Source organism: Mizuhopecten yessoensis, unplaced genomic scaffold (genome assembly GCF_002113885.1).
Source record: "Mizuhopecten yessoensis strain PY_sf001 unplaced genomic scaffold, ASM211388v2 scaffold11033, whole genome shotgun sequence".
NCBI lineage: Eukaryota > Metazoa > Mollusca > Bivalvia > Pectinida > Pectinidae > Mizuhopecten > Mizuhopecten yessoensis.
Window position 1 is genome coordinate 1,028,726 of NW_018408845.1, and position 27,666 is coordinate 1,056,391.

The 27,666-nt window shown below is 37.6% G+C and overlaps 2 protein-coding genes across 3 annotated transcripts in view; one reads left to right on the forward strand and one right to left on the reverse strand.

The window, feature by feature from the left end:
* Window positions 1–1,894: 1,894 nt before the first annotated feature.
* LOC110464800 (mitochondrial ribosome-associated GTPase 2-like) lies at window positions 1,895–15,352 on the reverse strand. Of its 2 annotated transcripts, none has more exons than XM_021520231.1 (7): window positions 15,265–15,352; window positions 12,802–12,959; window positions 11,392–11,539; window positions 9,808–9,923; window positions 8,538–8,759; window positions 7,161–7,299; window positions 1,895–2,850 (listed from the first exon to the last, which is right to left on the reverse strand). In XM_021520231.1, the coding sequence occupies exons 2-7, from the start codon at window positions 12,949–12,951 to the stop codon at window positions 2,474–2,476; spliced, it is 1,152 nt and encodes a 383-aa protein (XP_021375906.1). In that variant the 5' UTR covers window positions 12,952–12,959; window positions 15,265–15,352; the 3' UTR covers window positions 1,895–2,473. The 2 variants fall into 2 exon arrangements, with proteins under 2 accessions (XP_021375906.1, XP_021375907.1); XM_021520232.1 differs by lacking the exon at window positions 15,265–15,352 and adding an exon at window positions 15,226–15,254.
* Window positions 15,353–15,491: 139 nt separating this feature from the next.
* The window catches only part of LOC110464778 (transmembrane protein 189-like), a 19,217-nt gene continuing 7,042 nt past the window's right edge, over window positions 15,492–27,666 (forward strand). Inside the window, exons 1-3 of the mRNA XM_021520168.1 lie at window positions 15,492–15,680; window positions 25,365–25,484; window positions 26,457–26,548. Of these exons, the coding sequence (XP_021375843.1) occupies window positions 15,524–15,680; window positions 25,365–25,484; window positions 26,457–26,548 (369 nt within the window). The 5' untranslated portion in view covers window positions 15,492–15,523. The remainder of the gene's footprint in view (window positions 15,681–25,364; window positions 25,485–26,456; window positions 26,549–27,666) is intronic.

Consider the following 27,666-nt stretch of genomic DNA (forward strand, 5'->3'; position numbering starts at 1 on the left):
AACGACAGAGAAAACAATCACTGAAGTGAATACACTGTATAAATGAACAAACAAATGAAATGATTTAAGATATGTTTATCAACCATAAACAGCACCACCAAGTCAATAGCATGTATACATATATCCTATATATCACATTTACACATGGCATTCACATTTCCCACACTGGCATTTTCACATTAGATAATGGCATTCATGCATGTATGAATGATGATAAATGAATAAGCATACAATAGTATAGTATATAGAGCAATACTATCACAACACAATGTCTAGTCTGTCCATTTGAAATTTCATTCCAAAAAAGGTCAGGCATTCAGAATTGCGTTAGAATGTTTATATTTTAATGCCTTGCTGTGACCTCAATCTGTTGAGAGTGGATATTGATAAATCTATATAAGCATGTGTTTCCTCTGGCCCTGACACCAGACTTAGACATTTTGACTGATAGATGTCTGGTGTCAGGGCCAGAGGAAACTCGAGCTACATCCATATATGGTGTTTGATTTAAAAGGATTGTCTGGAAAAGCATTAGAATGTCTTGACCTTTGACCCCTTGCTGTCATATATCAATTTAACTGAGCTGCTTACTTAATCTACATTGCGATCTTCACATTTAATTCAGAGACACAAAAGTAGTGTATGATACAGAATCACACAGCGATACATACACATGAAGTTTATCTTACTCGTATAAAAGCGATACATAGCCATGAAGTTTATCTTACCCTTTTATATAGGTAGTAGTGTATGACAAAGAATCACACAGCGATACATGCACATGAAGTTTATCTTACTCGTATAAAAGCGATACATACAAATGAAGTTTATCTTACCCGCTTATATAGGTAGTAGTGTATGACACAGATTCACACAGCGATACATACATGCTGTGACCTCAATCTGTTGAGAGTGGATATTGATAAATCTATATAAGCATGTGTTTCCTCTGGCCCTGACACCAGACATCTATCAGTCAAAATGTCTAAGTCTGGTGTCAGGGCCAGAGGAAACTCGAGCTACATCCATATATGGTGTTTGATTTAAAAGGATTGTCTGGAAAAGCATTAGAATGTCTTGACCTTTGCCCCCTTGCTGTCATATATCAATTTAACTGAGCTGCTTACTTAATCTACATTGCGATCTTCACATTTAATTCAGAGACACAAAAGTAGTGTATGATACAGAATCACACAGCGATACATGCACATGAAGTTTATCTTACTCGTATAACAGCGATACATAGACATGAAGTTTATCTTACCCGTCTATATAGGTAGTAGTGTATGACAAAGAATCACACAGCGATACATGCACATGAAGTTTATCTTACTCGTACAACAGCGATACATACACATGAAATTTATCTTACCCGTTTATAAAGGTAGTAGTGTATGACACAAAATCACACAGCGATACATACATGCTGTGACCTCAATCTGTTGAGAGTGGATATTGATAAATCTATATAAGCATGTGTTTCCTCTGGCCCTGACACCAGACATCTATCAGTCAAAATGTCTAAGTCTGGTGTCAGGGCCAGAGGAAACTCGAGCTACATCCATATATGGTGTTTGATTTAAAAGGATTGTCTGGAAAAGCATTAGAATGTCTTGACCTTTGCCCCCTTGCTGTCATATATCAATTTAACTGAGCTGCTTACTTAATCTACATTGCGATCTTCACATTTAATTCAGAGACACAAAAGTAGTGTATGATACAGAATCACACAGCGATATATACACATGAAGTTTATCTACCCGTTTATATAGGTAGAAGTGTATGACACAGAATCATACAGCGATACATACACATGAGGTTTATTTTAATCGTTTATATAGGTAGTAGTATATGACACAGAATCACACAGCGATATATACACATGAAGTTTATCTACCCGTTTATATAGGTAGGATTTTATGACACAGAATCACACAGCAATACATACACATGAAGTTTATCTTACCCGTTTATATAGGTAGCAATCAGAAGGTGTATACCAGACACAAACAGGACAGAAATACTTCTAGCAAACTTAGTTTAACTGATAAGGGACTTAACAGCTCTGAAAAGACAAAGGTATTCACACTTATAAGAACAATGTCACCAAGATGATGGTATGCTAATAAATTTCATCATATTAACATTCCTTTATAGTCTTGAACTCCATGTAAGAAACAAGGTATTGCTGAGCAAAAAATACAACTACAAGTACTAAACCTTCATTAGCTATTTATATGATGGACCATAGGGTTTGAAATCACAGACTATTTTAAAGCAGAACACTTGAGGAAACAAATGCTCATCATCATACCGACAAGCAAAAATGATGGTCTCACCATCTTGACATGATTTAGTCATTAAACAAATATATGCTCAATATTCTGTAATAACATCACAATGGCATTCATACCATATTAACAGTTATCAGATCATACAGACCCGCGAGAATAAGCACCAATCAGCAAACAGCTCACTGATCCACTTCCTGCCTTGGTTTTACAGTGTCGTACATTTTTCGTAGGTGAACTAATAGCTCTGTAATGCCGGTCTTTTCAGTAGCTGAAATCGCAAACACCGGTATATCACTTTTGGCTTGTATGATCTTCAAGTTTGTTACAGATATAGACAGATCAATTTTGTTTCCAACAATCACATGTGGTCGTGTAATCAATTCTGCATTGTACTGCTCAAGTTCATGCCTCAAGTCCTGATATTGCTGCCAAGGGTCATCACTGGAAAGGTCAAGGACATGCAAGAGGCAGGTACATTTCATTATGTGGCGAAGAAATGAGATACCAAGTCCCTCTGACTCGTGGGAACCTTTCACCAAGCCAGGAATATCAGCCACTGTAAAAAAAAGGATTGACATTTCAGATTAAGTCAATCTTGTTTATATGTAAAATTTCAACTTTAAAATCACAAGTAAAAATAAAAATCTTACATTAATGATGCCGCAGCCAAGATCATCGTTATCACATTGATAAAGGTAGATTACAAGTCAACTTATTACTCCTGTTTTCTGTCAGATATACTGACTACAAGGTAAAACTTAAGTCTTCAGGAGTTGTCCCCCTTCTGCTCTAGCATTTGGATTGCTGTTATAAACTACAACTTACCTATGTAGGCGTTTGAATTCACCTTACAAAAAGATTAATAATATATTCAGCTGACACCAAATACCATATTTTCAAGTGAGATGCACTATACAAAGTAAACTATTTCTTAGCAGAACTTTATCATGATATGACTGTATATACTTGATAAATGCAAGCAGTAGAAATGACATGAGGTATTTGTGATCTACCTGAGAACTGTGACTTACCCGACAGATTTTACCATCATAAAAACAGACCTACCTGAGAGCTATGATCTATTTGAGCTGTGATCACATGTACATCTGTACAGTAAAATTGTGATGCACCTGACCTGTGATGTATCTGAGTTGTGATGTACCTGAGCAGTGCAGCACTTGAGCTGTGACGTATCTGAGCTGTGACGTACCTGAGCTTTGACGTACCCGAGCTGTGATGTATCAGACCTGTGACGTACCTGAGCTGTGAGGTACCCGAGCTGTGAGGTACCGGAGCTGTGAGGTACCGGAGCTGTGATGTACCTGAAGCCATGAGGTACCTGAGCTGTGAGGTACCTAAGCTGTGATGTACCTGAAGCTGTGATGTACCTGAAGCTGTGATGTACCTGAGCTGCGATGTACCTGAGCTGTGATGTAACTGAGCTTAGACGTACCCGAGCTGCGATGTACCCGAGCTGTGACATATCTGAGCTATGAGGTACCCGTGCTGCGATGTACCCGAGCTGTGAGGTACCTGACCTGTGACATATCTGAGCTATGAGGTACCCGAGCTGCGATGCACCCGAGCTGTGATGTACCCGACCTGTGACGTATCTGAGCTATGAGGTACCCGAGCTGTGATGTACCTGAGCTGTGAGGTACCTGAGCTGTGAGGTACCCCAGCTGTGATGTTACTGAAGCTGTAATGTACCTGAGCTTTGACGTACCCGAGCTGTGATGTATCCGACCTGTGAAATACCTAAGCTGTGAGGTACCCGAGCTGTGATGTACCCAAGCTGTGAGGTACCTGAGCTTTGAGGTACCGGAGCTGTGATATATCTGAAGCCATGAGGTACCTGATCTGTGAGGTACCTAAGCTGTGATGTACCTGAAGCTGTGATGTACCTGAGCTGCGATGTACCTGAGCTGTGATGTACCTGAGCTTAGACGTACCCGAGCTGCGATGTACCCGAGCTGTGACATATCTGAGCTATGAGTACCCGAGCTGCGATGTACCGAAGCTGTGACGTATCTGAGCTATGAGGTACCTGAGCTGCGATGTACCCGAGCTGTGATGTACCCGACCTGTGACGTATCTGAGCTATGAGGTACCCGAGCTGTGATGTACCTGAGCTGTGAGGTACCTGAGCTGTGATGTACCTGAGCTGTGAGGTACCCGAGCTATGATGTAACTGAAGCTGTAATGTACCTGAGCTTTGACGTACCCGAGCTGTGATGTATCCGACCTGTGATGTACCTAAGCTGTGATGTACCCGAGCTGTGATGTACCCAAGCTGTGAGGTACCTGAGCTGTGAGGTACTGGAGCTGTGAGGTACCTGAGCTGTGATGTACTTGAGCTGTGACATATCTGAGTTGTGAGGTACCTGAGCTGCGATGTACCCGAGCTGTGAGGTACCGGAGCTGTGATGTAACCAAGCTGTGCGGTACCCGAGCTGTGATGTACCCGACCTATGACGTATCTGAGCTATGAGGTACCCGAGCTGTGATGTAACTGAAGCTGTGACGTACCCGAGCTGTTATGTACCGGAGCTGTGATGTACCTGAGCTGTAATGTACCCGAGGTGTGACGTACCTAAGCTGTGATGTACCTGAAGCTGTTATGTACCTGAAGCTGTGATGTACCTGAAGCTGTGATGTACCTGAGCTGTGAGGTACCTGAGCCATGATGTAACCAAGCTGTGCGGTACCCGAGCTGTGATGTACCCGACCTATGACGTATCTGAGCTATGAGGTACCCGAGCTGTGATGTAACTGAAGCTGTGACGTACCCGAGCTGTTATGTACCGGAGCTGTGATGTACCTGAGCTGTAATGTACCCGAGGTGTGACGTACCTGAGCTGTGAGGTACCTGAAGCTGTGATGTACCCGAGCTGTAATGTACCCGAGCTGTGATGTACCTGAGCTGTGATTTACCCGAGCTTTGATGTACTTGAGCTGTGATGTACCTGAGCTGTGATGTACCTGAAGCTGTAATGTACACGAGCTGTGACGCATCTGATCTGTGAGGTACACTAGCTGTGATTTACCCGAGCTTTGATGTACCCGGGTTGTGACGTATCTGAGCTGTGAGGTTCCTGAGCTGTGAGGTACCCGAGCTGTGAATTACCCGAGCTTTGATGTACTTGAGCTGTGACGTATCTGAGCTGTGACGTACCTGAGCTGTGAGGTACCCAAGTTGTGATGTACCCAAGCTGTGAGGTACCTGAGCTTTGAGGTACTGGAGCTGTGATGTACCTGAAGCTGTGATTTACCTAAAGCTGTAATGTACCTGAGCTGTGATGTACCTGAGCTGTGATGTACCTGAGCTTTGATGTACCTGAGCTGTGAGGTACCCAAGTTGTGATGTACCCGAGCTGTGAGGTACCTGAGCTTTGAGGTACCGGAGCTGTGATGTACCTGAAGCTGTGATGTACCTAAAGCTGTAACGTACCTGAGCTGTGATGTACCTGAGCTTTGATGTACCTGAGCAGTGCAGCACTTGAGCTGTGACGTACCTGAGCTGTGAGGTACCCGAGCTTTGATGTACTTGAGCTGTGACGTATCTGAGCTGTGACGTACCTGAGCTGTGAGGTACACAAGTTGTGATGTACCCGAGCTGTGAGGTACCTGAGCTTTGAGGTACCGGAGCTGTGATGTACTTGAAGCTGTGATGTACCTAAAGCTGTAACGTACCTGAGCTGTGATGTACCTGAGCTTTGATGTACCTGAGCAGTGCAGCACTTGAGCTGTGACGTACCTGAGCTGTGACGTATCTGAGCTGTGAGGTACCCGAGCTGTGGTGAACCTGAGCTGTGGCATATCTGAAAGTTTTGTCCTGCTATCTGATTTTCTAAATTAACCATTACCTGAGAGCTGTGACATGACCCAAACCTGAGAATTGAGCAAACTAGGACTCAGAGCACTGAGTGATCTGAAACCTTAACAGCTCTCACCTAACCAGTGCAGTGACCTGAGATCTGAGAACAGATATCTAAATGACCAAAATATCAGAGACTTATCCGAGATTTGAAATTTGTGATCTAACTGAGACTTCTGAGAGCTGTGCTCTGATTGAGACCTGTGATCTAACAGAAACCTCAAAGCTGTGTACTAACCTTGACCTGGGAGCAGTGCTCTGTTTGAGACCTGTGGTCTAACCAAAACCTCAAAGCTGTGTCCTAACCTTGACCTGAGAGCATTGCTCTGATTGAGACCTGTGATCTAACCGAAACCTCAAAGCTGTGTCGTAACCTTGACCTGAGAGCATTGCTCTGATTGAGTCCTGTGATCTAACAGAAACCTCAAAGCTGTGTCGTAACCTTGACCTGAGAGCAGTGCTCTGATTGAGACCTGTGATCTAACTGAAACCTCAAAGCTGTGACCTAACCTTGACCTGAGAGCATTGCTCTGTCTGAGGCCTTTGATCTAACCGATACCTCAAAGCTGTGTCCTAACCTTGACCTGAGAGCAGTTCCCTGTCTGAGACCTGAGATCTGTGATCTTCTCTACACTTCAAATCTGTGACCTAACCTTGACCTGCAAGCAGTTCCCTGTCTGAGACCTGAGATCTGTGATCTTCTCTACACTTCAAATCTGTGTCCTAACCTTGACCTGAGAGCAGTTCCCTGTCTGAGACCTGAGATCTGTGATCGTCTCTACACTTCAAATCTGTGACCTAACCTCGACCTGCAAGCAGTTCCCTGTCTGAGACCTGAGACCTGTGATCTTCCCTACACTTCAAAGCTGTGACCTAACCTTGACCTGAGAGTTGTGCTCTACTTGTGAGTCCTGACTTTACCCAAACCTTCTGTGACCTAACCAGAATCTACTAAAGAAGCAGTGACCTAACCCAGACCTGTGACTTACCTGATACTTGTTCATAATCATCATACTGGACCATTCCAACGTGTGCACTACGTGTGGTGAAAGCCTGTTCGGAGGTCAGTGGACGGGCCCTTGATATCGCACGAAGAAGTGATGACTTACCAGCATTGGGGAACCCAACCTGAAGCCAACAACAGATTATTACAAATTAAAGATTTCTACAATACTGAGGTAAAATACATACATCTGTCTCAATGTACACAAAGCTAACGTTAAATAATTAAAGGAAAGAAAGAATATGTTAAAAGATTTGATGACAATGCTGATTTAACATAGGTAAGTAGGCATCTGTTATAGTTTTGGATTTACCTTAATATAAAATCTTTATTTTCAATGCAAATTGATTCCTAGTAAATTACTTACAGTACTCATATTGTGAATATGTGTAGACTACAGTCAAACATGTTCAAGAAACTAACTGCATAAAATAAACACTTTTAAAACTCTCCAATGCAGTTATTTTCATGTGAACTGAACCTGCATTTATAGACCACCCACAAAAAGAGACCACTTTCTGGAATTCCCAAAGGTGGTTACCAAATACGAGTTCAATAGTACTGACATATAATGTAACTGTATATTTATCTCTGTAGAACATCTTCTACAAATAATCAAGTTTCACTAGCATTTATTAAGGTTATTTTACAAGATAAATTTTACTTGTTTTTTTTTATGGTGAATACACTTTTTCTAGTGTTATCTGCCAAATGTGATTTTAACCCAATTCTTCACTCCGACAGTTCCTCTACAATAAATTACAGTGTAGGGTCTAACAACCCTGCAACAGAGGTCAAAGGTATACTCCTATAACATAAGAGGCCGCTGGTCAGTTATTTTTTACCCAGCATTTGTCAAGATGTCTCACCGTGTTAAGCCTCCAACATTGTTGGAGTAGTCAAAGGTCATGATCTGGTGACCTTTCTTTCAATAAACAGATGCTTACATATACACTGGGAGTTTGGGGGTGTCACACTAAAGGAGCTCCCCAAAATATGATTTCTCGGTGTTGTTAGCACCTACACTATATTATAGAGAAACAGTGAAGAGAATTGGGTGCGAATCAAAGTCCAAATTGCCTTGAACAACGAAAACTTTAACCCCCTTATTAACCAGCTTGTCTTTTGTAAATGGGATGAAAGAATGTTCACTGTTTCCTGATCAATACTACCTAGTCATATTCTAACTCATGGTTTCAATACTTAAATGGTGTTCATTTTTGGTTAGCACTCAAAGAAAATCAATTATTAACCAAACTGAATGAACTAGAATTAGTACATTGTTTATTATTACATGACAAAAATATCCTCTTTTGATTAAAACCATGAACATTTTGTTTCCGCTGACACTGAAGTCACCTACCAATCCAGCATCTGCCATTATCCTCATTTCAAGCTGTATGGAGTTTTTTTCACCCTTGGCTCCGTTTTCAGCAATTTTTGGGGCAACATATGTGCTGGTGGCAAAAGCTGTGTTGCCTCGTCCCCCTTTGCCTCCATGAGCCCCTATATAGTAATCACCGGGGTCGTCCAGGCAGGTAAGTAGCTCCCCATCTTCACTGCGGAAAACCGTTCCTATGGGCACCTGTCAAGGTACAAACAAACTTAATCTCCCCAGATAGGTAAAGCATATCAGGGTACCTAGACAATAGGTGAAGCATATCAGGGTTCCTAGACAATAGGTAAAGCATATCAGGGTTCCTAGACAATAGGTAAAGCATATCAGGGTACCTAGACAAAAGGTGAAGCATATCAGGGTTCCTAGACAATAGGTAAAGCATCATCAGGGTTCCTAGACAATAGGTGAAGCATCATCAGGGTCCCTAGACAATAGGTGAAGCATCATCAGGGTTTCTAGACAATAGGTAAAGCATATCAGGGTTCCTAGACAATAGGTGAAGCATCATCAGGGTACCTAGACAATAGGTGAAGCATATCAGGGTTCCTAGACAATAGGTTAAGCATCATCAGGGTCCCTAGACAATAGGTGAAGCATCATCAGGGTTTCTAGACAATAGGTAAAGCATATCAGGGTTCCTAGACAATAGGTAAAGCATATCAGGGTTCCTAGACATGAAATATACAACAATTTACTGGCGATGCAACTATGATAACTACTTTCAGAGCATATAACACTTCTTGGTATAACTGAATATTTTTGTTCAATTCTCTTCATTACTTACAAATTAACTGAACATCCACAGGATGCTAAAGATTGTGAAGTAAAAGATTACTGCTAATTTCTGTACACAAAAAGGCACTATAAATATCAAGCTAAATATATTTGAAATTTCAAACTACACTGGATTTGGTTTGGTTTATTTGTGTTTACGACCTATTAACAGCTATGGTCATTTCAGGACATGTCAAGTTTTGGTAGTGGAGGAAAGCCGGATTTCCCGTAGAAAAACCACCGACCTACGGTCAGTACCTGGCGACTGCCCCACATAGGTCTCAAACCTGCAACCCAGTGGTGGAGGGCTAGTGGTAGCAGAATGTCAGACGCCTTTAAACTAAGTGGTTAAGCCACTGCTGCTCCCAAACCACAAATGAACAACAAATTCTTTGCATGAATTGGTCATAATTTATTTTATAAGAAAGGGAGTTGTGATTTAGTTAACCTGGCTACTCACTGGGATGAAAGTGTGTTGACCACTCTTGCCTTGAAAGTTGCGTTTGGCACCATTCCGTCCGTCTTTTGCCGACACTTGTCCTGGAATTTTTGTCAATGACTTCACGTTCTGACTTACTGATGAAGGAAATCAAAAAATTATAAAGTGATCTTGCTGTTAATTTTTTTCACTCAAGTAGTGGTTCAAACACTGATGTCTTCAGGTCATGCATGAAAACTGTTTAAGAAAATGTGATATAACAGTAAACAAGAGATCCCAGAGGGATCTTGGCGCCCACCTTTGTACCATCTTCATTAGTTCTTTGTCAGTTCAATCTTTTCTCTTCTTTCCTCTAATCTGTTTGATCGAGTCATGTTAACAGTATATGCACCTTGAAGTAACTTTTGATCTAAACTTAATACTGATGCGTATGAAAGCCAACCTTCAAAGTGAGTTTGTCATTTCATATATTTACTAGTACAGTACTTAATGTGAAAGAAATAGAATCGATCATTGCAATATGAGAAAGATCTGTTTAGTTCTTTTTTTAATCCATTTTGTTTTTATGATCAGTGTCAAAATATAACATGCACAACGAGGGATCATGGGGAACCTACATATAAAATTTGAGAAAGATCCCTCTGGTACTTCTTGAGAAATAGTGATAACAAACTTTCACTATCAAAATCCAAGATGGGTGCCTGTCGGCCATGGTGTTTATCCGATCAGTCTCTAAAATTGCCCTGCACAGCTAGGATCAAGGCGAACCTACATATAAAATTTAAGAAAGATCCCTCTAGTTCTTCCAGAGAAATAGCGGTAACAAACCTTCAATATCAAAATCAAAGATGGGTGCCTATCGGCCATGTTGTTTATCCGACCAGTCTCAAAAGTTGCCCTGTACAGCTAAGGACCCAGGGGAACCTACATATAAAATTTGAGAAAGATCCCTCAGGTACTTCCCGAGAAATAGCGATAACAAACTTTCACTTTCAAAATCCAAGATGGCTGCCTGTCAGCCATGTTGTTTATCCGATCAGTCTCAAAAGATGCCCTGCACATTAAAGGACCAAGGGGAACCTACATATAAAATTTGAGAAAGATCCCTCTGGTGCTTCTTGAGAAATAACGATAACAAACTTTCAATATCAAAATCCAAGATGGCTGCCTGTCAGCCATGTTGTTTATCCGATCAGTCTAAAAAGTTGCCCTGCACAGCTATGGACAAAGGGGAACCTGCATATAAAATTTGAGAAAGATCCCTCCGGTACTTCTTGAGAAATACTGATAACAAGAATTGTTTAAGGACGGACGACGGACCACGGACGCAGGGTGATTTGAATAGCCCACCATCAGATGATGGTGGGCTAAAAATCTGTCACATTTGGTTGTATAAGTGCGACTGTACATGTGATCACTTTGGAGATTGTGACAAAATTTCCAATTGACAAAATGTTCCTATAACTCTCTTTTTTTGAAATCCTTGAATGTTAATTTATTCCAACTAATCATTCATTGATAATAATATAATTAATTACATTGTAATACAACACAGCATCAAGAACATCAAAATATGACCTATGAACTTTCACATGTTTTCTTTACCTTGAAAGACAACATGGCCTCCGGAACCACCATTACCACCATCAGGTCCAGCAAACTGCTTGTGTCGGGTACTGGCAAAGGAAATCACACCATCTCCTCCTTTACCTCCGTTCACCACGCAAGCATGCCAGTCAACGAAATAGGACGGCTGTAACAACATTGTTAATAGAGGTATCATCTCCTTCAAATGAAAGTCTGAGGGGATACTATATAGCACGATAGGTTTGTGGGTACTTTCATTCGTGGTTTGAAGCCATTTAGATTGTTTCGTGGTACACAAACTTTTGTGGATATCCTATATTAACAAACAGTAAATAATAAAATAATAAATATATGTATATCATTCAAATTTGTTGTATTCATTTTTGTGGTTCAATAGCAACAAGGAAAACCACAAATGTTTATACACAACGAACATTTCATGTTATTTACAGTATAGCGTTCTGCCTGTATTCTGCTCTTGTCATCACTCTAAAGAATTGATTTCTTATCAGAATTTCATGAAACTTTATCAAAATTGTGGAGATGACAATGCCTTGAACAAATTCGTATTCAATACTCTATGCAAAAGGTCAAATTCACAATAACAAAATGAAAAAAAAGAAGAATTACAATGTGCTGAGAAACACACTTTTTCTATTATTTTCTTCAAAATGGTGTCGGACAGCATGTATTTTGCAACAGGATTGGTATCACTTGAAATGCCATGTTTACTGATATAACTAGATTTTGTTTTAATTGTCCAGTAGATTGGTTGGTTGTATAGGGTTTAAGGTCCTATCAACAGCTAAGATCATAAAAGTTTTTTCAACAATGGCAGCAAAATACATTCATGTTAAATAGACATGCACAAACATTTAATAAAGACCTATACTTTCATTACATGTATACCACTATTGATAAGTCATCTTAAAATGATGTCAACTCTTTATAAACACATGCTTTTACATTTGCATTTAATAAAAGAGGACGGAACAGAAGAAACTGACTGTGCAGAAGTTAGAAAATGCAGTCTTCAGAAAACATAACTAATAAAAGGCAGACAAAAAGATAATGAAAAAAATAGGATATCTGCTGCTCTTGTCAATACGGGACAAAACGTGTATTATTCATATACAAAATTGTACAAATAGTACATTTTATGTCAGTGATTATGTATTGGTATTATATGGGAGAATGTGTCTAACACCAAAACTTACCCTAAGGTGTAGAAATGAGCTTCAGAACCTTGACCAAGCTTTAAATCATTCGCCCCTGAAATTTCATAGTGAACTATTCCAGCCTTTGAATTGGAAGAGTTCAAATGTGTCTTCAGGGGTAAATGAGTTAACCCAAATTCAAATCCAGATTTTCCATATCTCCATACCTACTGTGACAGACTGCACTAACAGATGATCCAACAATACCTACCTCCTCTTTGTCCGATCCCTTTGGTTTTGCGTTAAGTATAGGTTGTGCTACTTTGGATGCGTGCCGCCTCACCGCCCTTGCTGGGATATTTAGACCTAGTTTTACGTACAAACGCAGTACACAGTAGGTCATCCTCTGCCCCAACACCATCTTCTATCCTTGATTTTATCAGAAATAAAATAATTGCAATGAGTATTAAATTATGGTAAATATTATTTATTTTTTTAGATAAGGAATCAACTTTCTCTAACTTAAAACAACTTATAAAACATTTGATATTCCTCTTGATTTTATATAGTTTTTTTTTATCTTACTTCAGTCATCAATGTAAAATAAAATTGGTTGGATTGATAGGGAAAACACATAAAGATTTTTTATTTTTTTTTATGTTTTCATGGTGGTTTTTTTGTCCAGTAAAAACAAGGCATCCAGGGGGCCTGTATCGCTTATCTCGATATTATGCCATCATGGCAAAATATTCCAATCAAATATACTGTATATATATTCAAATATTGGCTCTGTTCTGTTTGCCTAGCAAAGCTCTCAACCAAATAATTTGGTTATAATCCCTCTATTAGTATGAAGAGAAAAATATTTTACCTTTATTGCCCCTATTAGGCCCCACCCATCTGCACCCCGGCCCCTTTTCCCAAGGATGCCAAAGACCAAATTTGGTTAAATCCTTCTATTCTTATATATGAATTTAATTGAAAGGAGAAGGATTTTTCAGATTACCAGGTAACCTCTATTTTCCTATTAGGAACACCTGCCCCCCCCCCCCCCCCCCCAGTTCCCTTTTGACCAAATTTGGTATAAAAAACACACCATTCCTATGGGAGGCGACAGATTTTAAAGATTTACACCTATTTGGCCCAACCAAGGGGGTCACACCCTCCTTTTATACAAAATTAAATCCCCTTTGCCCAAGGATGCTCTAGACCAACTTTGGTTAAAGAAAGATTTTAGACTTTCACCTCTATTTCCCCTATTACTCAACCAGGTCTGCCCATTTGCCCCCAGGGAGAGGTACACACCCTAAGTTTATACAAAATTGAGTCCTCTTTTAGTGCCCATGAATGATCTTAACCAAATTTAGTTAAAATGGTCCAAATCTAGTTAAAATCCCTCAATTTATAAGGAAGGATTTTTTTTTATGATTCACCCCCATTCAGTATTTAAATACAAATAGGGCACTCCCATCCCGATTATCAGCATCCTTGTAAAATATGGATATTAATGAACTTAAACTGAAAACGCCAATGATGAAGCCAAGATGACTTCTGACAATGACTGTTTACAATTCGAACCATCAATGAGTTTTTTCAAAAACTTTATGCCTTCCTCATGAAACAAAAAGTTTATTTGAACTGTTTTTTGGTACCATTGGTATATTTATATAAACACCAAAATAAAGGCTCACACCTGAATGTCATTAGAGATAGTGAGGAAGAAGCAAGTCACCATTATTTTACTGCAATTACCTGTAAAAAAAGGAGCTTCCTACAATAACTTTTCTTAAATAACGAATTCACATGGGAAAAGTCAAATTTTACATAATTTGGAAAAGCCACAACTGAGACTGCATTGTCTCCTTAACGAAACTGCACAACGGTCATGATGTTGAGTCTGCTTGTGTCAGACTATATTATAAGTGAGGCAAAGCAAAAAAGTATGCACGACTGTTCTTGTAAAGGGGTTTCTTTTGAGAGTTTCTTACTTAATTTAAATAAAGAATAATATCCTATGCATGAACACATTTTTTTTGTTATTTAAACATGTAGACAATACAAATGTCAAAATAATGTTAACATTTTTTCCTGATAATTATCCATCGTTTTAGAAGCACTTAAGCATTATCAGTGACAATTGTACACTATCTGATCATGTGCTAAAAATAGTTGAGCACAGAAACTGTTCACTAAAATAATATTGGCGTTGTTATGATGAGAACGACAAGATTGGATAAGTTGTTATTGTAGAGTAAAGGCGTTGATTACTAAGGCATTGATTATTAACTGTCTTTCTAAGTAAAATTTAAGACAACACACTGATTTGGCTTTCACCTTTGTCTTACAAGGGCTCAAAACTGGTCATTTTTCTTTCTAATTTTATCACTTTTTACAGAGCTATTTTGATCTCTGGAAACAAGTGTTTATCTCAGTTTTGCGGGACAAAAAATGTGTGGAATACCCGGCCCGACGACGGTTTTGATAAATATCGGTGGTTCTAAAATTGATTGGAAGCTGACAGTACTCGACTAATATCTGCGACTTACGGCTACCGGTTTGATTTTAGCGAATGTGTTGTGCTACGTTTGTTAATATAGCTTGTACGGCTCATGATCACAAAACCTGTAGCCTTAAGTCACAGATATTAGATATCATAGAACAAAATGATGGTTAGCCAAAAATGAACGCAACATACAACGATATATAACATTTCTATGGTCAGGCAGTCACTTACAATGATCACGGTAAAAACACGTGAGTTATTCCATGTGACGTCAAAGGTCAAGGTTTAGCAAAACACTATTTCTTAAAAACTACCAACGCTTATAATATGTAATATAACCGACGATTTCGCGAAATGATAAAAATTAGATAGGTATGAAATATAGAGTATAATATTTTGAGACTTATTTGATTTACTTCAAGAATTATTCACTGCGATCCTACGATTGAGGTCAAAGTTCACAGTAAGCTGTCAGGCTAAACCGGAGAAGATGGTGCTAAAATCAGAAGAGGAGATTATAAAATATTCTATGACCGAGGAGGATCCAAACTCCAACGCTCAGATTGTAATTGCCGAGGAAGTTTCGAAGCCAAGATGGGGACCACAGCATGCAGGAGCCCAGGAACTTGCCAGCCAATACACAAAAGGTGTTGTTTGCGTTGCTAACTACCATGCTCCGATTTCATAACTTTCTCATGCCGTGAAAATATACCATGTTGATAGTTGATTTTAGTTATCATAACTTATCAATCACTGATGTATTCGTTAAGGTGTTTAATTGTGGCTTAAATATATTAAAGACAGTGGGAACCATGAGTTGATATTTAGACTGATTGGAAATATTAAATGTCATAGTGACAGTTGGCAGATAACCAACTGCTGATCAATTAAAGACCTCTGCAGAAATCAATGTAAATCAGTGAGGTAATTGAGAGGGATAGCTACCCACCAGGCCATAATTACTGGTCAATTATTTGTTCATTCCCAGTTAACTTCCATTAAGTTGTAAGTGACTCTTGCTAGACTCTTTTATGATATTTTCATAGTTTATTTTACATTGCAACGATATACAAAATATTATAATTGCACTGCTGCTCGACGGTAATCATGTGCACCTAAGGAAAAAATAAGTATGAAACAATTTCTTTTAAAATCCTGTTTAAAAAAGAATTGGCCTTGAGTAAGACTACTTGTTCCGCCTTAAAAATTTTTATTTAGGCCGAAACAACCTAGCGCGAAACGACCTGGGGCAATAGGTATTTAGGGCGAAAACGACTTGACATCAGTTTCTGAGCCCCCCAGGTGAAATTTGTGGAATAAATATTGATGTGTAAGATAACTGGATCGAAGCACAAAATGACAGGAACTGGCTGTATTATTAATCAGATGTATACAGTATCTCAGCTCTATACTGTGCTGTACGTATGCTTAAATAAAACTCGAAAAATAACTGCAGCAAATCTGCAAATATTTCGCACCAGCAAGTCTGCTCATTTGAAAATGAAAGCATACATCTAGTGTTCCAGGGTTTGTATCAGATCCTGTTGCTTTTTCCTTTCATGGTCTGTTCATCTTGTTTTTAAGTAGTTTGTGTGTGCGTTTGTCATCTGAACATGGATTGTAGAAGTACTAGCATTGTCTTCAGAGGTTAAGGTTAACCTATGGAAAAACGAGGGACACGGCCTGGTGATTATAATAAATACTCACTACCGATCCGATGACAATGTGGCGCAATATTAGTTTTAACGTAAATCTTCAATTTGAAGGACCCTGGTTTGTGTCATGGTTTGTTTTCATTTTCTATCTTATGTTTCACATATAAGACTGTTAGGAATGATTTGATGTTAGGAAAGAGTTTTCTCTCTGTGTAAATGAACTTCAGTTGAGGTGAACATTGTGGACATACAAATTAAATATTCTAACTATATATATAGGATCTTAAATGAGTTTTCATATCATATGAGATTTTATGAAACGACAAGACAAGTTTCATAAATGCTCATATGAAATGAAAACAAATTTAAGATAATTTTTATCACATTACTCAGAAAACTTAAATTTTGACAGGTTTTAAAGCCAAAATGTAGAGGGCTTAATCAAACAGAGACAGCCATTTGGTTGCGCCATTCACAATTTATGACGTCACATCATTGTCCATATTATGACGTCACAATCGATTTCTGACTGGTATAACCAATGAAAAACGCTCAAGGGTATATTACACTAATGACATATGTAAAAATATTATAAGGGCGAATTCACTGGATAACAGGCCGATTATGTGATAAATATATATATAATGTCTGTAAGTGAAGCATTAATACAACCTAGTTTAGATCTCAGTAATACCTAATGTATAATAAACATAATAAGAACTATATATATTCCGTCAATTCAATCTGAGTACATATATATATATCCTACAAAGTTATTTAATGCAATGGCAATAGTTATATATACGTATTACAAGAAAACGCTTAAAATATCATTGATTCTTATGTAGATTATACCATATTAGGAAATAATATATAAAGTCAGAGGGGTTTTGTGATTCTGCTAGAGAAACTTTTGCAACCTTTCATATATTAAAGTTGCAACATTTTATATACAAAGGTAGCTAGTTATTCTTGGAGCATGATGCCCCACCTCAGTCCACCTCCTCGTCCGTCATCGTTTGCACCTTAGCCCTTTGACCAATGTTATGTCAATGTTATGCTAAAAAATACTTCGCCCCATTTTCAAAATATCCCCCTCTTTTATGAAATACATGAGAGAAAAAACTCGCAATAATGAACCCAGGGTCCTCTACTGCTCTAGATCTATAAGTCAAAGGTCAAATGATTAAGTGGAAAGCATATATGCATTGACTAATAAGGGGAGATGATAATGTTTTTAAGCTCATGCATAAACAAATCTCTATTTCCTTGTTGCATTAAGAGATTGTTGATGATAAAGCCTTGCTATTTTTCTTGCTCAATCATGGTCATTTGTGGTGGAGTATTTGGATGAATCATACAGTACAGCATGACATTTTCATCAGATCTGTGTACTTCCTGTATATATATCAGTGGAGACTGTTATACTGTATAATACGTGATAGAGTATACATAGCTAGGGTACAGTGTAGGCTAATTTATTACATACACTACAGGTCAGTTGGTGAATCTGTATCTAATGATATAGCCAGTATTAAACCGATTGTGGTGTATTACCCCAGTAGCGTAAACTTTTTTTTTTGCTTGAACTCATCAGTTGTTTGGTTTCGTTTTAATAGTAGAATTGAGACATTTTAGCACCATTTTGCTCTATGGTAATTATGATGACATTTTGTCTGTTCGGTCAATGGTAATTATAATGACATTTTGTCTGTTCGGTCAATTTTTTGGGAAGCAAATTAAAAATGAACAAAGGATAATTATGAGTAATGCTTTAAGAACAATTGTAGGTACTTGTATGTAGTAAAAGCACTACCTCACATACATGTTCATCTGATGTCTCACATTGCACTCGTTTACACTCCTACATCTGATGTCTCACATTGCACCTGTTTACACTCCTACATCTGATGTCTCACATTGCACCTGTTTACAATCTTACATCTGATGTCTCACATTGCACTCGTTTACACTCCTACATCTGATGTCTCACATTGCACTCGTTTACACTCCTACCTCTGATTTCTCACATTCCACTCGTTTACACTCCTACATCTGATTTCTCACATTCCTCTCGTTTACACTCCTACATCTGATTTCTCACATTCCACTCGTTTACACTCCTACATCTGATGTCTCACATTCCACTCGTTTACACTCCTACATCTGATGTCTCACATTGCTCCTGTTTACACTCCTACATCTGATGTCTCACATTGCACCCGTTTACACTCCTACATCTGATGTCTCACATTGCACTCGTTTACAATGTCTCACATTGCACCTGTTTACAATCTTACATCTGATGTCTCACATTTCACTCGTTTACACTCCTACATCTGATGTCTCACATTGCACTCGTCTACACTCCTACATCTGATGTCTCACATTGCACTCGTTTACCCTCCTACATCTGATGTCTCACATTGCACCTGTTTACAATCTTATATCTGATGTCTCACATTGCACTCGTTTACACTCCTACCTCTGATTTCTCACATTCCACTTGATGTCTCACATTGCACCTGTTTACAATCTTATATCTGATGTCTCACATTGCACTCGTTTACACTCCTACCTCTGATCTCTCACATTCCACTCGTTTACACTCCTACATCTGATTTCTCTCATTGCACTCGTTTACACTCCTACATCTGATGTCTCACGTTGCACCTGTTTACACTCCTACATCTGATGTCTCACATTGCACCCGTTTACACTCCTACATCTGATGTCTCACATTGCTCCTGTTTACACTCCTACATCTGATGTCTCACATTGCTCCTGTTTACACTCCTACATCTGATGTCTCACATTCCACTCGTTTACACTCCTACATCTGATGTCTCACATTGCTCTTGTTTACACTCCTACATCTGATGTCTCACATTGCACTCGTCTACACTCCTACATCTGATGTCTCACATTGCACTCGTCTACACTCCTACATCTGATGTCTCACATTGCACTCGTCTACACTCCTACATCTGATGTCTCACATTGCACTCGTCTACACTCCTACATCTGATGTCTCACATTGCACTCGTCTACACTCCTACATCTGATGTCTCACATTGCACTCGTCTACACTCCTACATCTGATGTCTCACATTGCACTCGTTTACACCCCTACATCTGATGTCTCACATTGCACTCGTTTACGCTCCTACATCTGATGTCTCACATTGCACCTGTTTACAATCTTTCATCTGATGTCTCACATTGCACTCGTTTACACTCCTACCTCTGATTTCTCACATTCCTCTCGTTTACACTCCTACATCTGATTTCTCACATTCCTCTCGTTTACACTCCTACATCTGATTTCTCACATTCCTCTCGTTTACACTCCTACATCTGATTTCTCACATTGCACCTGTTTACACTCCTACATCTGCTGTCTCACATTGCACCTGTTTACACTCCTACATGTGATGTCTCACATTACACTCGTTTACACTCCTACATCTGATGTCTCCCATTGCCCCTGTTTACACTCCTACATCTGATGTCTCACATTGCACTCGTTTACACTCCTACCTCTGATTTCTCACATTCCACTCGTTTACACTCCTACATCTGATGTCTCACATTGCACTCGTTTACACTCCTACATCTGATGTCTCACATTACACTCGTTTACACTCCTACATCTGATGTCTCACATTGCACTCGTTTACACTCCTACATTCTGATCTTGAGATGTCAGATAAACATGTGGTTATAACTTCCTAATAATAATTATACTGGATCACGTCATCTTGCATTCATTAGTATATTAACACAGCTAAATTTACATTCATTTATTATGCAAAACATTGATGTTTTTTTAAAGGCATATGACATTGGTTTTTTAGCTGTGAATTTAAAATGAGGAATGGATATTAATTAAAGGTTGTACTGTACTGGTAAATGGAAATTGTCTCAACATTAAATTTAAAAAGACTAAATAAGTATTTGGTGTAAAAATAATTACAACCTTTAATTCAAAAATTATCTTGATGTAAAATTCACAATTGTTTTAAAAAACAGGTACAGTCATGTCTGTTTCAAGTTTAGAGACTTGTATTTATATATACATCTATAAACAGTGAATTATGCATGGCCATTTGTATAAGTGGCTATGCATGCGAGGCAGGCAAGGCTGTGGATATATATGTATTTTATGGATGAGTGTTCCAGCAATATATGAAACATAGTTACTTAAGTCCTGAAAATATTGAAATTTATATATTATGCCACACTCATGAAATATAAATAGTATCAAACAGGTATTGTATATATATTTGGGTTCTTAACATTAAAAAAGAGCTTTTAATCAGCCAAGTTCAATACCAAAAATGAGAATTAATTTCAACAAAAGACACACCATCAATGATACATTCTCCTTTAATTAGTTATGCTGTTAGATGAAATACCAGATTCCCCTTCATTTATTTGGTATAAATGCCTAATTTGATGTTTTTATGGGGTAATAATTTTTTGGACCCTTTAAACATGATTCAAAATTTTGAATTTAATTCAATATTACAAAGGACTCATTACGGAATGTGTTTAAAACATCATACTGCACAATATAGATGATATATTGTACCTTCCTGTGTATGAGTATTCTACAACTTAACCCATTCACTGCAGAAGTCATATATAACTTTACCAGATTAAAGACTTGGCAAGTCCACTTTAAAAATGTAGGGGTGGATAAGTTAATCTGAGACAGTAGTAATGTGTATATACTTGCCAACCTTTTGAAATTTCATGGAAGAGATTCTGCCTGCTCAGACTTTATACCTCAATTAAATGTGTGTATATACCCCCCTAGATACAAACTTACCCTTTATAATGATATAGTTTGAATGCTTCTTTAAAATGAAATAATTATATCTTAGAATATATATATAGGGATAGTAAGCAATTTTACTGGTTGGAAACGTTAAGCTTATAGTGGTCGTGCACCTAAATCGAGAGTTGGCAATGTAAGTATATATGGTATTAATATTGTTTGCAGTGGACCAGTGCACGTGGTGTACATTGTAGATCTATGTGACAGTTATATTATAATTAGCACTTACACATGTACAGTGTTTGGTACGATCATTACCTTCCTGTCTTATTTATTCATTTATTTTATAACCAACACGCCAGAAGCTTGGCCCACTGAAAAGTTTGATAACAAATAACCATACACTGTAAAAGACAATGACAATTTACATCGGGGGAAGTTCTATCTACAACAAAAAGTAATGTCGCCCCTTCGTATAGTCTTCATATGCTCTGTCTGTTAAACATGTCTTTTATCAGACCAGATTGTTTAAATGCGTTTCCTTATATTTGAGTCAATTACATTGTACATGTATTTTTAATGAGGTTTCCATTGTATTTAAAGTGTAAATTGCACATAATTTAATCACAATTAGGTAACAAACACAGTATATATATCTACTTAAAACTGAATAAAACATGTATATATATATGTAGCTTACAGTAACGTTTCGGTTTAAGGACTAATTAACCAATGATGACAAATAATATTTACTAGAACATGAACGGGCAAATCCTGTTTTGCGGTACACTAATATAATGTCCAAATCTCAGTCATAAGCAAGAGCTCAATAAAAGCAGGTGAATTGTATGCACAAACATCTTGAATCTACATAATTAACTGCATGTACACCAAAGTACATGTATAAATGATTAAAACACAGTTGCAGATAGATATATGTATCTTAACCCTTTCAGCACTGTAGACCTTAATGGACTTATCCAACTTAATGCATGGTAGAGTTTATTCAAGTTACCTAGGGATGAAAGGGTTAGGTGGACACTAAGTAGTGTGTAGACATTTTAATTGTATCACTACATATATCACAGGCTCTTCAAATTTGACACATGTACCGGTAGTAGGCCATTAGCTCATCCTGATGATCATGCGCATATACTGTCAGTATCCCCGCTTATGCACAAACTTTTGTATAAATGTACGTAGTATAAATGTTGATTATTTAATAACTGCAATACCCTTTGGACCATGGGTTGCAACAATAGATACTTCAGTTTCTATTAAAATGTATGCATACATGTACATATATATGCGTATATGATATAACGCAGTGGGGTTATAGCGGGCCATTTTGACGACATGTTAAAACAAATACTGCAGTAAGTCAATAAGGGCTGTATGCATACAACAGTTGGACTACTAAGTAAAGCTAAATTGCAGTGTAATGTAGTGAATATAACTCAGTGTCATTTTCTTTAGCCCCTAAAAATGACTGATTCCAGTCACACATATGTATTATTTAAGCAAAGAGTATATGATTATTCTGTGTATCATTTTAACCCATTGAGATATGACAGGCCCATTTGACCACTTGCTATAATGCTATAATATTACCATATATAACTAAATGAGGATATGACATTTCATTTTGACTAGTAGTACTTGTTGCAATATCTACTCATTAAAGGGTATGGCAGGCCATTTAGACCTCTTACAATTGTTACAAAATTCAATATATAACTTGGTGAAGGTATGACAGGCCTTGTGGACCTCTTGCTGCAGTATCTATATATAAAATGCAATATGCTCATTACAACCTTTTGGGGCATTTTTTGCCTATTAAATACTGCAGCATGGTACATGTACCTATTACATGTACTGGATTACCCCCTGATCTACCCTATAGATTCCCCACGTATCTCTGCAATGCAGAATAGAGTAGGCCAATGAACCATCCTGTTATAGAGGAGATGATAACATGCAACTGTCTGGTGATGGGGTTGGGGTATAGGGTGCGACAGCCCTCGTCACTAGAGTAGATTGAGAGTTTGTATGTATACACAAATCTGTGATATTGTTCCTTCAATGGGAATTCTTACTACATCTTGATTTTTTTATTATGTTACTGAATAAATATCGCTAGCCCTTTAAAAAGTGGAGTCCCAAGCAAGTGGTTAGTTTGGTTACACATTAGATTATGAGACAAAACAGTAGAATAATGGGATCTGTTCAAGCTTTTTAGCTTATTTTAATTAAAAAAATAAGGGGGTTAATGCTATCACTGGAGGCCAATCTAATCACATGATGTTAACCTCTGATAGATGTCATGTGATGAGAGGTGAATGAGTTGGTTTAGCACTCTAGATCAAGGTTTATACATACACATATATATACATGTGTGTCTTATTATAGCTGGTGTACAATATAGGCTTCCAGAAGGAATTCAGAATCAATAGAAGTTAGGATAGGCAATGGGTGCTTTACACACAAATTATAGGTATATATACCAAGTAATTCTAGACTCATTATCATACATCTATTTCTCACAGGAATTCAAAATATTGGTGGGTGTTACACTACAAAAGAGCTGGTGCTACATCCACCTGGTGCTAACACTTATAAATATGTTGTCAATGATGATGTAGTCACTTAGAAGTGGTATATATAATTATATACTATTGTAGATAGAAAGTGTACGGTTCTGTATAGGTATAGTCATCAATGATGATGTAGTCGCGTAGAAGTGGTATATATAATTATATACTGTTGTAGATAGAAAGTGTACGGTTCTGTATAGGTATAGTCATCCGGAATTCTAATTCTACTAGTGTCTGTATTTATAGACAGATCTGGATATAATGTCAGTTGTATTCCCCGATACCAAAGCAGAGAAAGAAATATCCTACGCTTGATAGCTAAAGCCAGGGCTCTGAAAAATTGTATGCAGATTAATGAGATTATCAAAAGTGACGGGATTAGCCCAATGAACATAATGAGTTGATTTATGGTATTTTTTTCTCCATTTACTTATGTGTTCTCAAACTATTTTGTAAATAGTGACATTAACAATCATGTAACTAACAATAAATTTAAATCTTGATTCCTTTCAAAGTTTTATATCTCTACCAATCCCCCCCCCCCCTCCATAAAATGGGTGGGCACATATAGTGCTGCCCAGGTCTGCCTGTCCATCCGTGTGTCACACTTCATTTTGTGATAATCACTTTACCTCCTTCACTCTTCATTTTGTTGCTACAAAACTTAAGCCAGTATATACGTGGTATTCAATAGTGAAATAACTTCAAGTTCACGTTCCAGTTTCCTGGATATAAGGTCGAGGTCACTATTGCTAATATAAGTGAAATTAGCTTTGTAAAAAAATAATTGATGTTTCTCCTGATGTAGATGAAACTGTATGTTAATATAAATATAAAAATATCTTCCATCACTCTTTTAGCTTCTTTGCTGATAGAGATTAAAATTTACATGTATAAGTATTTATTTCACAAATACCTCAAACACATGTGTTTAACAGTGATGAATCCGAGGTCAAGTTACTTACCAAGAATAGAAAGTCTTTGTCATGGCACTGTTGGTTTCATTTTTCTTTGATTTAAATGAAACTTTATGCAAGTATTGAACATGACCTTAAACAAGTTTGTGATTCTGGGTTCTGGATCAAAGATCAAGACTTTTAATGCTTTAAATAGAAAACAGTCACTGCTTTTCCACCTTCCCCTCTTGTTCAGTTTGAATAAAAAGACACACTTGTGTTCAGTTTTCAAATATCTCAACAAATTTATAATTTCTGGAACGAAAGTTGATGGGTTTAAAATGAAATGAAATGTTATTTATCAGGGTGACTGCAGACTGACCTGTTTTGTGTGTAATTTCAGGCAAACGGATCCAGGAGACTATTTGTATAGGGGTTAGTACCACATTGATCGCCCACAACTTTATCATGTTGTGTTGGAATTTCCACCTTGACAAGTGGTACTTCGTCATCGCTTCTGCCTGTAAGTATAGAGTTTGATGGCAGTTTTTAGGAACTACAATATTTTAAAAATTTAAAAAGCCAAGCTCAACATACCATATTGATCCAAATAATCATAATAAGCACTTTGTGAAATTAGAAAAAACTGTTTTTTCTTTCTTAAAAATAACCATAAAATATAATATACTTACCTGGTAAGTAAGCTGGCAAATTTTGGTCAAGGGATGGGAGACTTGGAGAAGGAAAGGAAATGGATGCTGGGGATGGGGAACTTGTTTCAAATACAGTAAATATGAGGATCATGTGTATTTAGACCAAATATTCTAAAATAATATCAAGTAGTATCTAAATTTAAGTTTCAGACTTAAAATTTACAAATTTCTGTTCATGGACAGTTCATTATATTTGCCTCAATACCATCATCCTTTGAACTCGACAAAGCAATATTTAAATTTTATGTGTACAATTGTATTTCCATTTTCCATACTCAGAGTACGTAGAGATTCTCATTCACCCCTGAATTTTCATAATGAACTGTTCCAACCTTTGATTTGTGTCTTCAGGGGTGAATGGGTTAAAGCAGTTGAGAATTTGGCTGTGTCATCTCAAATAAGTGATCATCAATTTTAGCACTGTAGAAAATTAATTTCATAAACCACTAGTTAGTCTTGCTAGTAGTTCATATGCAAATTTCACTAACTGAATATTATTCAACATGAAAAGGGATATTAAATTATGAACAGTTCATAATTGGGCTGGCAGTTTTTAGAAGCACTAATCCAGCCGGACATTTCACTAGTCTCAGACTATCAGGCTGTCTTATTGTCTAGCACTGGTAACCGTTTTCATTGCACAGACTAAAGAATCAGTTTACGTGTAGTTTCATTGACTCAATCTTCAGCAGAAAAGGAAATATTAGAGGTTGAATGTTAGTTCATTATCATTAAACAATACCAAGCTGTCTTTGTAATCATGGCGTTTGTTTGTTTGCCAGTACTTGGGATTTTGTCAGCAGATTTCATGAGTGGGCTGGTCCACTGGACTGCTGATTCATGGGGCTCTGTGGAACTACCTATCATAGGAAAGGTATTTATATCTATAGTTACATTGCCACTGTGTAAACCTACCAAAAACAGTCGTGAGTTATGAAACCATGAATGCAGCATGCTGATCGATATTGTGACATAATGTTATAACCATAATGTTGGAGATTGTTGACAGATGCCCGAAATTGAAAATCTATCTTTATTAAACTGTCTATATACATTTGTAAGTTGAATCCATGTCTAAAATTTGTTTTTGCACTATCCTGGTGCTTTGGGATACTATCTGTGATTACTATGTCAGTCATGTTATTTGTATGCTCACATTGCTAAAGATAACATAATTACATCAACTAATGAAAGGTTCCATGAACATTGGTACAGAAAATTTAGCTGCAATTTCAGTTTTAATGAATATATACATTGTTCAGCATACAGAGCTAGACACATCCTTGAGAGGGAAAGCTACTTATTTGAATTCTTAGAATTATGTGTTAATATTTTCAGTTTTTAGCTCATCAGGCACGAAGTGTTTGATGAATGACCTGGCCTTCACACATATTCAAGGTCACAGGGGTCAAATATGTTAAAAACTTTATACAACTTCTTCTGAATAACCAAAATGCCCAGGGTGATGATATTTGGCCAGTAGCTAGCTGAGATGAAGTGCTACAAAGTTTGTTCTAATTAATGACCTTCACCCATTTTCAAGGTCACAGGGGTCAAATATGTTAAATACTTTAAACAACTTCTTCTCAATTACCAAAATGCCCAGGGTGATGATATTTGGCAAGTAGCATGCTGAGATGAAGGGCTACAAAGTTTGTTCAAATGAATGACCTTCACCCATATTCAAGGTCACAGGGGTCAAATAGTTTAAAAACTTTAAACAACTTCTTCTGAATAACCAAAATGCCCAGGGTGATGATATTTGGCAAGTAGCATGCTGAGATGAAGGGCTACAAAGTTTGTTCAAATGAATGACCTTCACCCATATTCAAGGTCACAGGGGTCAAATATGTTAAAAACTTTAAACAGCTTCTTCTGAATAACCAAAATGCCTAGGGTAATGATATTTGGCCAGTAGCATCTGAGATGAAGGGCTACACAGTTTGTTCACCCATATTCAAGGTCACAGGGGTCAAATATGTTAAAAACTTT

Excerpts from the sequence above, each read along its gene's own strand:
- LOC110464800 (XM_021520231.1), bottom strand. The coding sequence starts at position 12,951 with ATGGTGTTGGGGCAGAGGATGACCTACTGTGTACTGCGTTTGTACGTA. Across the intron at positions 9,924-11,391 it reads AGGCCATGTTGTCTTTCAAG|TAAGTCAGAACGTGAAGTCA; the intron begins GTAAAGAAAACA and ends TTCCTTCATCAG. Across the intron at positions 8,760-9,807 it reads GTCAACACACTTTCATCCCA|GTGCCCATAGGAACGGTTTT; the intron begins GTGAGTAGCCAG and ends GTACCTTGACAG.